Source organism: Haliotis rubra, unplaced genomic scaffold, assembly GCF_003918875.1.
Source record: "Haliotis rubra isolate DU_JTF1 unplaced genomic scaffold, ASM391887v1 Scf260, whole genome shotgun sequence".
Taxonomy (NCBI): domain Eukaryota; kingdom Metazoa; phylum Mollusca; class Gastropoda; order Lepetellida; family Haliotidae; genus Haliotis; species Haliotis rubra.
The window spans coordinates 226,830-242,521 of NW_025766670.1; the positions used below are offsets into that span (position 1 = coordinate 226,830).

General features: G+C 37.8%; 1 protein-coding gene across 1 annotated transcript in view; it reads right to left on the reverse strand.

The window, feature by feature from the left end:
• Positions 1 to 15,692, reverse strand: part of LOC124280109 (mitofusin-2-like) — a 357,012-nt gene that overhangs the window by 101,925 nt on the left and 239,395 nt on the right. Inside the window, exons 2-3 of the mRNA XM_046716000.1 lie at positions 2,917 to 3,155; positions 1,779 to 1,908 (exon numbers count right to left, since the gene is read on the reverse strand). Coding sequence (XP_046571956.1) covers positions 1,779 to 1,908; positions 2,917 to 3,094 — 308 coding nt within the window. The 5' untranslated portion in view covers positions 3,095 to 3,155. The remainder of the gene's footprint in view (positions 1 to 1,778; positions 1,909 to 2,916; positions 3,156 to 15,692) is intronic.

Sequence of the window (15,692 nt, forward strand, 5' to 3'; positions counted from 1 at the left end):
GATGTCACGTGACTGATCAACACTGTAGCGTTTACATTATTTTGAAGATAAATTATATCTTTTACTACTAAACATAAATGTACTTTACAAAGAAAGTGTAATCCCAAATATAACACATGTTACATTTGACCACTTTCTAAACTGGCATTGTGTATTTCATAGCTTTTCGGCCGTGGGAGCCGTGCCAATTAACACTTATCAGAGGGGTACACAAATTCCGTAGTCTGGACTATCAGTTATTCGACTTCCATTTTTGTAGAAGCCGCGGTGGCTGAGCAGTCTAGGCGTCTGACTTTGTGTGCTGGCGATTAGGTGCCTGACTCTGAGGGTGTGGGTTCGAATCCCGGATGGGACTCAACTTAAAAAAAAAGTACTAGAATCTGTACTTTACAAAGAAAGTGTAATCCCAAATATAACACATGTAACATAAATGTTGTTTGTTAGATTTCTTGAAAGTATTAGAAATATATCTCACATATTGCAACAAATGAAGATTTTTTTAATAGTCGGTTCATGTGTTTTATAGTCGGTTTTATAGTCTCGGTGGACTTCAGCACGCTTTGATTTTTCGTGGCCATCTTGGATTATTTAGAAAATAGGCCCAAAAAATCGGGCACCCCTACAAAAAATATGTTTTATCATGATAATCCCCAGCACTGTGCAAAGTTTCATGCTTTAGTCCGTCAAGTATCTATTTTCACCCTTAGCCACTACACTATGTTAGCTTAACATCACCACTGACGAAGTGGCCGGGGCAAGTGAGAGAGGTCTGAAGCCCTAAATCAGCTCAGAAATATAAGTCCATACACACGACATGATAAAAATAATATGACTGAAAGATGAAAGTTGGGGTTTGTTTCTCGACAAACCAAAAGTCGGTGATGGCACATGATGGCACACCGGTGGCGGTGTGTGGTCCTGTGCGTAGAGCTCAGGTCACAATCAGTTGAAGTTAAGCAACGTTGGTCGCGGACAGTCCTTGGATGGGTGACTGTGTTTGGCAGCTTGACTCCTGAAAGTTTCTAGGACTTCAGTCATGCCCCACAACGAAGCACATGTGACGCATGTGGTCTCACCTTAGGCAAGTGAGTTTGTTCAAACTTGCCTCTGTCCACACAGCAGTACAATTGGATACCTGGTATGATACGATGGTAGTCTGAATTTGAACCTTGAGCGCCTGACAGGCGACCGGTTGTATTCTCCACAGGGAGTGTTCTGTACTCGTTGACCAGGGGTAATATGTCAGCGCTTTGAACATGCAATGTGCATGGATAAACGCGCAATAGAACTGGACTATTATTATTATTATGAACCATGTTGACTCTGAATTAAGGAGTTTTCTCCTTTGATCTGTCCCAATTTACACATTGATTTAATGTAGTTGTTTGTCAATTATAACGGACAATATAAACAATATTCACTCAATTCAATCCTTATGTCGTCTTATCTCAAGAAAATAATCACAGTCTTGTTTTAACTGCTATATGAGTGGGTGAGTGAGTTTAGTTTATGCCACTTTTAGCAATATTACAGCACTATCACGGCAGGGGACGCCAGAAATGGGCTTCACATATTGTACTCATCATGGGAATCGAACCTGGGTCTTCAGCGTGACGAGCAAAGGCTTGAACCACTAGGCTACAGCAGCCCCTAACTGTTAAATTTATTAAAAGAAGAATAGAAAACAACAACTTCCCTGAGACACAACAAATCACTTTAAAACTATTAACACAGGTGCTTCATTGGATACACAGTACTTCAGAGGGAACAACACTCACCTTCCAAAAAATACAACCTTCATGCCTTTCCTCTGAATGACTTCTCGGATGTCTTGAACTTTCTCCTTATAGCCCTTGACCTTTGCACTAACATCTGCTGGCAGAATCTCTTGAAAAGTGGTTCCGATCTCTGAAGATGTTATGTACTCAGTATATCAAGTTTAAACCATGCTTCACGTAAACCATTTTCCAGTGTCAAGTAGATGAAGGTAGATCAAAATTAGATGTAAAATTAATAGACTGTGTACTACACTACTAGGCATACAAGGTGTACAGTAACTGTCAATTGAAAGTAACACTGTTACTAAGTTACTACAAGAAAAGCGACAATACAGAAGATTATACATCATGAAACGTGTTTTTCCATTCCAAAACTTTAAAAAGACAATGACAAATCAATTAAAAACCTGCCATTTCAGATGAGACTATTTTAGCCCTCTAAACAATGCCCAGTAAAGTTTTTGAAAGGCATTTGGAAGTTGGATGAACATGAATACATGACACGTTTTATGGATAACAACTTCTTTTTTATTCTTTGCCCGACGTTTCAGAGCTAATTCTTGCTCCTTCATCAGATGAATGCCGAGTCAGTAAGAGAGTGAATATATATATAGATAGAAACATGAAACACAATGCAAGGAGGGAGAATGTACAAAGATAACAATACAATTACGAAGCCAATTAGATTGGATTAGTTCAAAAAGGCTCTGAAACGTCGTGTAAAAATAGAAAAGAAGTTGTTATCCATAAAACGTGTCATGTATTCAAATCCCCAGTCATTCACAAAAAATAACAGAGATGCCAGCATCACTTCAAACATCTGATTTGTTGGACAAATCTTTCATCATTTAGATAAAGGGTAATTCTTTCATTACATATTTTAGAAAAGTGTATTTTGAAACACTAATTAGGTCCACCTCTCGCGTATCATCATGATCACATCAAGAGCTTAGTAACGCCCTGCCTTCGAGTTTCAGATATCGTTTCATCCTTAATTATGTCAAATGGACCTTGACGCCAATATTACATAGACATACTGGTCTTGACGTAAGTAAGAATAACATGTATATTTTAAAACTTAATAAATCATATTCATTAGAGTATTGATTTTCATAAAGATTGTTTGTTACTCACTCACCATCAACAAACGTGTCTGTCTCTTGAAGAAATTGTCCAATCTCTTTGAAGATGTAATCAATCTTCTTCTTGGCTTGACCAAATAACTGTAAACGTGAGCGCTGGTTGTGCCCCCCATTTCCGCTGTTCCTAGCACTCCCCCCAATGTCCCCCTGCCCCCTCTGATAGACTACTTCCATTCCACGTACTACTCGAGACAATTCTACTCTCCGGAAACCCTTGACACAGTTGTACCGTGGTCTACAAATATTTAAATGGTTCGTCAGGTTTCAGCCTGTAAAAGAAAGGACAACCTTTATGGCACTGTCATAAACTAAACTAGTGTTTAAATAAAATTGTAAACCAAAAGTCACTGTGTTCTTTAATCGGATTGGTGAAAAACATGATCGAATGGTATTCAAATCCCGGAAATTACAAGTCTATTCACTGCGTGTTGATACGTACAATTATCGCACACAATTGTATTGTTAAGTCGTGGCGTCATTCTAATCATATTGTGACGTAAAGTGAGAATGACCTCACAAATGAGCAGTTCCAGATGTTACTATGGGAACCAGCCGAAACGACCGGCTGATGACACATCATTGCTGTCAGTGAGTGCAAACAGTAAAACGCGGGTAGACTTTTTGGTTTAATTTTGTGTTTACAATGTCGATAAACATTTTGAACGCATTTTTATATTGTTTGGTTCTGTAGATACATAGAGAATCTCACCCAAGTGTCTTCTGATATCAATTATATCAACACGAGTTGCCGAGGATATTTTTACTTTATCAACGAGTGTTGATATATTTGATATCAGAAGACACGAGGGTGAGATTCTATTTATCATCCAAAATCACTCATTAATTTTCAATGAAAAATGTACATCTCTGAACATGGTACTGCCATTACACTTGCAGTGCAGCGATGTCATAGCATTGTGACGTCATCAAGTACATGACGTCATAGCATTGTCAGGGCATTGTACAAAATCTACTGTCAAAATGATATCTCCTAGGAGATATCGTTTGATCTCACACAAGCGATATCTCCTGTGGAACACAGTTTTGGATGATAAATAGAGAATCTCACCCGAGTGTCTTTTGATATCAAATATATCACCACGAGTTGATAAAGTAACAAATATCCGAGGCTTGCCGAGGATATTTTTACTTTTATCAACGAGTGTTGATATATTTGATATCAGAAGACACGAGGGTGAGATTCTATTTATCATCCAAAATCATTCTTCATTAGTTTTCAATGAAAAATGTACATCTCTGAACACAGTACTGCCATTAGATTTGCAGTGCAGCGATGTCATAGCATTGTGACGTCATCAAGTTCATGACGTCATAGCATTGTCAGAGCATTGTACAAAATCTACTGTCAAAACGATATCTCCTAGGAGATATCGTTTGATCTCACACAAGCGATATCTCCTGTGGAACACAGTTTTGGATGATAAATTGTTTTATGATTACATGCTAGCTGTATGTTTACATCTGTGATAATCTACATACTTTACTGGCTGAAATACTACCGATGTGACTTTAAATTTAAATCACTCATGAATGAATGTTAAACAAAAAACAACTGTATGAAATCCGTAACACTAACAACATGAACCTTTGACATTTTATTATCAGACATGAAACCACTGGTCATCCGGTAAGTGTGGCCTCTTTTGTTTCCAGGTCTGGAAACATGACAATGAAAAAAATTATTGTCTGGTAAGCCAAATAAATGCCACTCACTCACTAGCATTCGGTGATTCACTTTGAAAAGTATTTTAGTTATATCAGATTAATGTAGGCAGTCTAAGATTCAGTTGCATCAGAGAGTGGTGTGGTTTCAACCCCCTTTCAACACTTTCAGATATATCTGAGTGGCAGGTTATTTAGAGCAAACCCCTGTGTAAGGTCTTGTATGTTTACTGGTTTGATAAACAAACAAATATAGAACTTACAAATATTCATAGAACATATTCGGGGATTCCAAATAATAATCTCCTGGTTTGGGGCATATCAACGAGAAACAATAATGCAGAGTGGAACAGTATATCACAATAAACAGTAACCGTTTTACAGTATAAGTAATCAAAATCAGCAGTTGCAGTACATTTAATAAACAGTACATCTGTTTAAACTCACATTGTCAGGCCTATTCTTATGAGCCAACACTTTATCACAAATACTTAGTTCCTGTTTACAAAATCATCAACACCCAATTGCGCCTGCAATTTTTGCGGAAACGTGTTTCTACTTTATCATAAAGGGGTGTCAAGCCCTAAACACCACAGAGGGGTGCTTGATTAAAAAAGATTTAATCAAATCGACTAGTCCATCTCGACCAAATGAACATTTTCGAAACCCGGAAATTATAACATTCACGCATATATTTCCTTATGATAATAAGGATCCCTCCATGTTGTGTAATATATTTAGACATCAATAACATAAACTAGTTCATACTTGGTACGATACTAAACAAATCTTCAGAGTATACTATCATCAATAAATATACACGAATGGTTCCGTTTTGCCTTTCCGTCATTCACCGTTTCAGGATCAAGAATAGTGACTGGGCCTTAATAATCCTATATGACACAAATTCGATACCGTCACTAAAGAGTACGATTATACATGATGATAGTGCCAGATAATTCGAAACATTGGTATAATTCTTAAAAATATAACTCAGTCCTTTTAAATCCCCAACAACATAACGTTTTTATACATACCGAATCTGGGTTGCAGCTATTTCGCTCCCGTTCAGAGACCGTGGTGGCGGACTACATTTGTTGGAGTAAACTGTAGTTATATTGCTTTGTGGATATTGTACGTACGCATCAGTCACTGTACTCATTTGTTTTTAGCGGTATGTAAAATACTTAACTCCCTTGTATCTTCCGGAAGTACCTGTACATGTGTTTCCCATGCTCAGTTCAACATGGCTGTAGGTGAATTCGTAACCAAAACCGGTTCGTAGACGTGGAAATCCGGTGGATTCGTAGACGGATTGAGCGGTGAATTCGTAGACGTGATTAAAATGGGAAAATTTCATCCTCAATGAAGAAAATCGACGAAAAGTGTTTGCATTTTGTGAAATAAATAAAATATATCAGGGAAGTATGATCGGCGGTGAAAATATCCTTAAAGGTCACATGCAACCGAAAAATCAAACATAATTAAAACACAATTATCACTTCTTCATGACATATAATATGCATTGCTGATTATGAAAAAACAAATAAACAAAATTATAAGCGTATAATCGCAAATCAAAAGTGCAATATTTTGTACTTGGGTTTACCTCCCTCGAAACGAAGCAGCCGGGATAGCGAAACCAGTCAGAGCGGGTGGGTGTGCACTCAAGTGTAACGGCTGGTTCATTAGCAGATGCCTCCTTCACGGCTCATTGTGTGTGTATATATAGAAAGTTGGGTTTTGTAAATACATGCTCATTTTTTGTGTATAACATTGTGCAATCATCAGACATCATAACATGTCATGAAACGTTTGAACTCCGATTTCGCGCGTTTTTTTTCATCGCGTTATTTTTCAACTTTATAAGTTGAATTTACATTTTTGACGCTTTGTTTCGGTAAGTCCATATACCGAAAGGTATCAGAATCTGCAAAGTTGTGTTTTACGTTGCATGTGACCTTTAAATAATAAAATAACAAAATATGCTTCACAGTGGTCCATGTCACAAATTCCGACAAATCATAGGCCGCTAATATATTAAATTCAGTTGTGTAAAATTAAAAGAAATGTATTAGGTAAGTATCGTCATTCAACGTTCAACTACGCAGACCAGCAGAGAAGTAGCAGAAAACACTTCTTAAGAAAACACTTACATCTCCCACACAGAGTATTTTGCAATCAAAACAACTCACCACTTCCTAATTAACATTCACAACAACTCAGTGAAACCTGTTAATCCTCCCACAACAATGAAACCAGTCGGCAATTATGATGAGTAGACTAATTTTGTCTAATCCGCCGACAAAGTTTACCTGTACACACACTTATGGTATATAAACCTCAAGAAGGTCTTCAACGCGGTGAACGACCTAATGGACAACGCAGCTGTTGAAAAAATGGTCGCGGACTTTGAGGCGGCGACCTGGAGAGGCTTCGACTTGTCACAGACGGTCAGCTGGACAGAAGGCAGCTTGCTGGCCAGCGTGTCAAGGCGGATAAATTTTTTAGATTATGGGACGATTTCCAGGCAACAACTCTTACCGTGTCCCAGCTGCTGAGGGAGGTGTCAAAACTAAATGGGCCAATGGTCACTGAGTGACTGTGATACTGTGTTACTACTGTGATACGTGCTGTTGTGAAAATTGTTGTTAAATATATTACATTATCACTCTTCCATAACAATGCTGTCTGTCTTTTTACATTTTACGACGCTTCATCTTTATTACACACACAGTCACACAGTAACAATATTTCCGTATCACTGAAAATAAAAAATACAACACAAACCCTATATATACAAATACATGTAAAACAAGTCAAGACAAGATACGGGAAAATATTCGTTCACTCTTCAATCACATTTTCTTGTGTCCTCAGCTGCCCTTAGTTTTCATTCACAATTTCCTTGAGTGTTTAGCTGCCCTTAGTTTCGTATCACTGAAAACAAAGCATAACAACTTCGTTATAAACATTCTAAGTAACATCTAAGTAAAAATCAAACTTAATATATACTATATATTCAATTATTTATACACGTCTACGAAATCACCGTCTACGAACCGGTTTTGGTTACGAATTCGCCGCGTCTACGAACTGGTTTTGTCTACGAAATCACGAAACTATACGACGTGATATTACCGACCGAAGAGTCGTCAGAGAGCCCCTCTGCTAGCAAAAATGCTGATGCTTTTGCTGAGTTGGTGCAATGCCTGGACGATAGAAGCTTAGCCCTCGTAATGAGGGATGCTAAGGATGATGGAAGAAGAGCACTGAAAATTTTACGAGAACATTATTTAGGGAGCGGAAAACCACGAGTAATCTCGTTATACACAGAACTCACATCGCTGAAGATGGGAACGGAGTGTACAACCGACTATGTAATCAAGGCGGAGACTGCCGCGAATTCTTTAAAAATGGCAGGTGAGACAATTAGCGATAGCCTCTTGATAGTAGGGCTTCAACGAGTCCATTTTTTTGGACTCGAGTACTCGAGGGATAAGACTCGACTCGGACCCGAGTACTCGAAATCCATGCCTTTCAAGCAAACGATCAATTGTTAGGATAGTTACCTAATCATTTTAAGAAGTGAAATCTCAATCGATGTATAGTGAGTGAGTGAGTGAGTTAATATGTAACGTCACATCGGCAATATTTCAGCCATATCGTGACGAGAACATTTGATATTGAAGTGAAATATATGTATATTATAAAAACCTGCCAACGAAGGGCAGTAAAACAACTAGAATATCACATCTACAGATAAAACTAGTAATAGAGTCTAAAACATTTTAACCATAAGGGACAACACAATATAAAACTAGGCTATAGATCACCAACAACTGAAGGTAGATCACCATACTAAGGCCCATGGGGGCTTACATTACTTTTTGCTACCTGCATGGACCCTAGCTGGGTTTACACCATCCCTTCAGCCATTGGCGTTTATACTGAGAGTTAGCCATACATTAAAATGACAAAAATACTACGATTAAAAACCTGGTAGACTGAAATTTACTTGAAATGTTTTGGGACTTACGTACCCTCTCAGGTGGACAATAATTTTACGCTACGTCAACCCCCTTTGAGGGCACAGCCACTAACAATCTAAGTTAACAATCTAAACTACCAATCATTAAAATACATCTACTTACAGAGCATATTAATCAAAAATCAGTAATCAAATCAATTTCTTTTAAAAAAACCAAGAATTAAATGAACATGAACAGAGTTAAAAAGATCCTTAACAGTTTTAGCATGAAAATATTTATCCCTTATGATGGAGGATTCAACACAGTCAAGCAGGAGATGCTTGACTGTGACTTTCTCATCACAAGGGATACAAAACGGAGGATCTTCACCTTTCAACAAGTAGTTGTGAGTATACCGTGTATGGCCAATGCGACATCGTCGCATAATGACCTCTTCAAATCTGGACTGACAACCCAAGTGAGTGTAACCAATATAAGGTTTTATTTCATGTAGTTTATTAATACCTACTTGAGTGTCCCACTTCTTCTGCATCAGATCACGGATGTAAGATCTAATGCAAGCTTTGTAATCAGAGTATGGGAGCAGAAGTGGTGTCACAGATTTGTTGAGTGCTGCCTTAGCAGCAATATCAGCCATCGTGTTCCCAGAAATGCCAACATGGCTGGGTAACCAACAAAAGACGATGTCGCACTGGCCAGTAGCAAGCTCATTATACAATTCAATAATTTCTAATAAAAGTGGATGTTTGCAAGAAATATTTTTTATAGCCTGAAGACACGAAAGAGAATCTGAAAAGATGATATATTGTTTATATTTACGGTGTTTATTAATATATTTAAGAGCTGTTAGTATTGCGTTTGCTTCTGCTGTGAAAATTGAACTGTCATTGGGTAGTCTGGAAGATATTGTTTTGGACCCAATGACAGTGGCACAAGCAACCGCGCCACCATCCTTGGATCCATCTGTATATAAGGATTTATAGGTATTATATTTATTTCTTAATTGACTAAATTCTTGTTTATACTGTAAATCATTAGTTTCTGATTTTTTAAATGTGGTTAATGTTAAGTCAACGTCTGGCCTCACCAATTGCCAAGGAGGAGAGGAAAGAAGACGAGAAGGAGATATATTCTCCAGCTCAATGCCGGCAGCAGAAAGGAATGGTTGAATTCTGTGCCCAAGAGGCGGAACAAGAGAAGGTTTTTTGTTGTATAAATCCTCATAGAGGGGATTAAAGACACAGTTAAATGCAGGATTAGACTCGTTAGAAGAGAGTTTTGTTATATACTGTAAAGATAGTTTGATACGACGTTGGGTAAGGGGTGGCTCATCAGCCTCAACATAGAGACTATCAATAGAGAGGTTCTAAAAGACCCAAGACAAAGTCTAAGGCCTTGATGGTGGACAGAATCAAGTAGTTTCAGGTTGCTTTTGCAGGCTCCACCATAAACGATGGAAGCATAATCAAGTTTGGAACGTACCAGTGATCGATATAGATGTAGGAGGGTAGCTTGATCCCCTCCCCACTTAGAATTGGAAACGGCTTTCAACAAGTCAAGTGCCTTCAGGCATTTAGTTTTAAGTGCTTTAATATGTGGTAGAAACGTTAAGTGTGAGTCAAAAATAATACCCAAGAACTTGGCCTCTTTCATAACTTTGATGGGTGTGCCATTTAGAAATAGCTCTGGGTCTTTATGCGGTTTGTATTTACGGCAGAAATGTATACAATTAGTTTTGGATTTAGAAAATTTAAAGCCATTTTCGAGACACCATTTATCTATCTTGTTTAAACACAACTGCAGTTGCCGTTCAATAGTATGCATATTTTTACCGCGACAAGAAATATTAAAATCATCCACAAAAGTGATCCATCTATTGAATCATTTAAAACCTTGGATAAACTGTTTATCTTAATGCTAAACAGTGTGACAGACAAAATACTGCCTTGAGGGACACCCTGATCCTGATTATAATGGTCAGACAGGGTTGAGCCCACTCGGACTTGAAATTGTCTATCATTTAAAAACTTGGATATAAATTGAGGCAAACGGCCCCGTAATCCAAAAATCATGTAAATCTCTCAAAATACCATATTTCCACGTAGTATCGTATGCTTTTTCTAGATCGAAAAGATCGACACTGCATGTTGTTTATTAATTATGGCATTTTTAACAAAAGATTCCAAACGCACTAAATGATCAATTGTACTTCTGTTTTTACGGAAACCACATTGTATATCAGTTAATAGGTTATTGGTTTCCAAGTACCAAACTAATCGATTATTGATCATGCGTTCCATGGTTTTGCAAACGCAGCTAGTGAGTGAAATTGGTCGATAATTTGACGGATCAGTATGATCACGTCCAGGTTTTGGAATTGGAACTATTATTGCATCATGCCATGAAGAAGGAAATTCACCGGACGTCCAAATACTATCAAAGATATGTAAAAGTGTCTCTAAACAGGATTCCGGTAAGTGCTTCAGGAGTTGATAATGTATGTTATCAGCTCCTGCAGCAGTATCGTGAGCTTGGTCAAGAGCTTTATGAAGCTCATGAATAGAGAATAATTCATTATAGTCTTCCCCATTATCCGTGTTGAAATTAATAGGTTTCTTTTCTTGTTGCTGTTGATATTTTTGAAATTTAGGTACATAGTTGGAGGAAGAAGAGTGCTTAGCCAAAGTTTCACCTAGTTTATTGGCAATATCTGAAGTATCTGTTAATAATTCATTTCCATTTTTAAGGTGGTGGATGCCAGTTTTAGAGCCTTTACCTTTGATTTTTTTAATCATATTCCATACCTTGGACATGGGTGTACGTGAATTGATGTTTGAGACATAATTTTGCCAAGATTGACGTTTACTTTGTTTAAAAGTACGCCTAGCTTTGGCATTTAAGATCTTAAATTTATTGAGATTATGGACCATAGGATGGCGACGGAAATAGTGTTCAGCTTTTTTCCGTGCCTTCCTTGCTTGTTTGCAGTTGTCATCAAACCATGGTTTTCGTATGTGAGCAACAGCAGAGGACTTAGGAATACATTCATCAGCAATGATATTGAGTTCATCAGAGAAACATTTTACGGGATCAAGAGTGCCCATGAAAAGTTCAGGTTTCAATTTGCTAGTGCAAAGCGTTTCAAACAAAAGCCAATCAGCTTTTTTAAAATTCCATCGTGATGATGGAGGAACATCAGATGGGGACACAGGTTTCAAAATAGTTGGAAAGTGGTCACTTCCACAGAGGTCATCGTGGACTGACCATGTGAATTCATTCAACAAATTTGAATCTGCAAGAGACAGGTCTAGTGACGAATAAGTACCTGAAGCAGGATGTAGGTAAGTGTCTGAGTCATCATTAAAGATGCACAGGTCACTATTAGATATAAAATCCTCGATCACTTTTCCTTTTTGGTTAATGTGTGGACTTCCCCATAAAGGATTGTGCCCATTTAGATCCCCCATGATTATACATGGTTTTGGGAGCTGGTCGTATAGCTTTTGAAGCTCATTCTGATGAAGACTCAAAGAAGGTGGAAGATATAAGGAGCAAAGTGTAAATGTAATATGCAAGGTGAGCCGAACTGCCACAGCTTGCAGATTTGTATTTAGGGGAACAGGACTATGAATGATGCCCTGTCGCACTAAAATAGACGCGCCCCCAGTTGCCTTATCACCAGGAGGGGAAAATGAATGAAATGAACTGTATTGCCTCAAATCAAATTTATCTGTGTTTTTTAGATATGTTTCTTGTAAGCATATAGCTGATGGATTTATATCTTGAGTTAATAATTGCAATTCATTTAAATTATGCCTAAGTCCTCTGCAATTCCACTGAAGTAGATTGGAATAGTTCATGGTGGTTCGATAGGAGTTCTTTCACGTGAACGTGAAGAAGTGTTATTTTGGGTAGATGGAGTGAGTGAGTGAGTGAGTTACAATTTAACGTCACATCGGCAATATTTCAGCCATATCGTGACGAGAACATCTTACATTGTAATGGAATATGTATATATTATAAAACCTGTCATCGAAGGACAGTAAAACAACTAGAATATCACAATTAGATTTAAAACTAGTGTGGAAGGTTAAAACTAATAGCACTATTAGGACAATACAAGATAAAAACAGGCTATAGATCGCCAACAACTGAAGGTCGATCACCATACTAGGGACCATGGGGACTTACAGTACCTTGGCTACCTGCATGGACCCTAGGTGGATTTACACCATCCCTTCAGCTGCTGGCGATTGTAAGAAATGTTAGCTACAATTAAAATGACAAAAATGCTACGTTTAAAAATCCTGGTAAGTTCAAATTGACTGTCGAAGTTTTGGGACTTACGTACCCTTTCAGGGGGGACAATAATTTTACAATACTTCAACCCCCCTTGAGAGTACAGCCACTAACAACCTAAGTTACTAATCAAACTACCAATCATTAAAACACAGCTTTATACAGAATATATTAATCAAAATTCATTAATGAAATCAATTTCTTTTAAAAAAACCAAGAATTAAATGAAGATGAACAGAATTAAAAAGATCCTTAACAGTTTTAACATTGAAATATTTATCCCTTATGATGGAGAATTCAACACAGTCAAGCAGGAGATGCTTGACTGTGACTCTCTCATCACAAGGGATACAAAACGGAGGATCTTCACCATTTAACAAATATTTGTGAGTATACCTTGTATGGCCAATACGACATCGTCGCATGATGACCTCTTCAAATCTGGACTGACAACCCAAGTAAGTGTAACCGATATAGGGTTTTATTTCATGTAATTTATTGATACCTACTTGGGTGTCCCACTTCTTCTGCATCAGATCACGGATGTAGGTTCTAATGCACGCTTTGTAGTCAGAGTAAGGAATAAGAAGTGGTGTCACAGATTTGTTGAGTGCTGCCTTGGCAGCAAGATCGGCCATTGTGTTCCCAGAAATGCCAACGTGGCTGGGTAACCAACAAAAGACGATGTCGCATTGGCCAGTGGCAAGTTGATTGTACAATTCAATAATTTCCAATAAAAGTGGATGTTTACAAGAAATATTTGTAATAGCCTGAAGACACGAAAGAGAATCTGAAAAGATTATGTACTGTCTATGTTTAGGATGTCGTTGAATATATTTAAGAGCCGTTAATATGGCGTTTGCTTCTGCTGTAAAAATGGAGCTGTTATCTGGTATCCTAGAAGATATTGTTCTGGATCCAATGACAGTGGCACATGCCACCGCGCCACCATCCTTGGACCCATCTGTAAATAAGGATTTGTATGTATTATATTTAGTTTTTAGTTGATTATATTCTTGTTTATATTGTAATTCATTAGTTTCAGATTTCTTAAATTTTGTCAGAGTTAGGTCAACTTCAGGCCTCACCAGTTGCCAAGGAGGAGAAGAAAGAAGACGAGAAGGAGCTATATTCTCCAGCTCAATGCCGGCAGCAGTAATGAGTGGCTTCATTCTGAGCCCCAAGGGCGGAACAAGAGAAGATTTCTTGTTGTACAAATCCTCATAAAGAGGATTAAAGATACAATGAAATGCAGGATTCGATTCGTTAGAATATAGTTTTGTAAGATATTGTAAAGATAATTTTATACGTCGATGGGCAAGAGAAGGCTCGTCTGCTTCGACGTAGAGACTGTCAACAGGAGAAGTTCTAAAAGATCCAAGACAAAGTCTCAGACCTTGGTGGTGGACAGAATCAAGTAGTTTTAGATTGCTTTTGCAAGCTCCACCATATACGATGGAGCCATAATCAAGTTTCGAGCGGACCAATGAGCGATATAGATGGAGGAGGGTAGCTTGATCCCCTCCCCACTTTGTGTTGGAAACAACTTTCAACAAGTCAAGTGCCTTCAGGCATTTAGTTTTTAGTGATTTAATATGTGGCAGAAACGTTAAGTGCGAGTCAAAAATAATACCCAAGAACTTGGCCTCCTTCACAACTTTAATGGGTGTGCCATTTAGAGAGAGTTCAGGGTCTTTATGCGGTTTGTATTTACGGCAGAAATGTATACAATTGGTTTTGGATTTAGAAAATTTAAAACCGTTTTCAAGACACCATTTATTTATCTTGTTTAAACACAACTGCAGTTGCCGTTCAATAGTATGCATTTTCTTACCGCGACATGAAATATTAAAATCATCCACAAAAAGTGATCCATCAATTGAATCGTTTAAAACCTTGGATAAACTGTTGATCTTTACGCTAAATAAAGTGACAGACAAAATACTGCCTTGAGGGACACCCTGATCCTGATTGTAATGGTCAGACAGGGTTGAACCCACTCGGACTTGAAAGTGCCTGTCTTTTAAAAATTGTGAGATAAATTGAGGCAAACGACCTCTTAAACCGAAATCATGCAAATCTTTCAAAATGCCATGCTTCCAAGTAGTATCATATGCTTTCTCTAGATCGAAGAAAATTGATACTACGTGTTGTTTATTTATAATTGCATTTTTTTACATAGGATTCTAATCGTACCAAATGGTCGATAGTACTTCGGTTTTTCCGGAAACCACATTGAATATTAGTAATGAGATTATTGGTTTCCAAATACCACACTAAACGATTATTTACCATTCGTTCCATAGTTTTGCAAACACAGCTAGTCAAGGATATAGGTCGATAATTAGATGCATCTGAATGGTCTTTGCCAGGCTTAGGTATAGGAACAACAATAGCATTTCGCCAAGAAGGAGGGAATTTCCCTGAAGTCCAAATTTCATCAAAAAATGTCTAAAAGCACTTCAAGACATGATGCAGGCAAATGTTTCAGGAGCTGATAATGAATATTATCAGCCCCTGTTGCTGTATCATGAGCCTGCCCAAGGGCAGCTTGTAGCTCATGTAGTGAAAATACTTCGTTGTAATCTTCTCCGTTTCGGAGTGGAAATTAATTTTTCTTTTCCTCAGTTTTCTGATATTTCTGAAATTCGGGAAGATAGTTTGATGAAGCCGAGTGTTGAGCTAATGTTTCGCCAAGTTTGTTTGCAATGTCAGAAGCATCTTCAAGAAAGTGATCTCCTTCCTTAATATGTTTAACACTCGGTTTGGAACCTTTGCCTTTGATCCTTTGGACCATA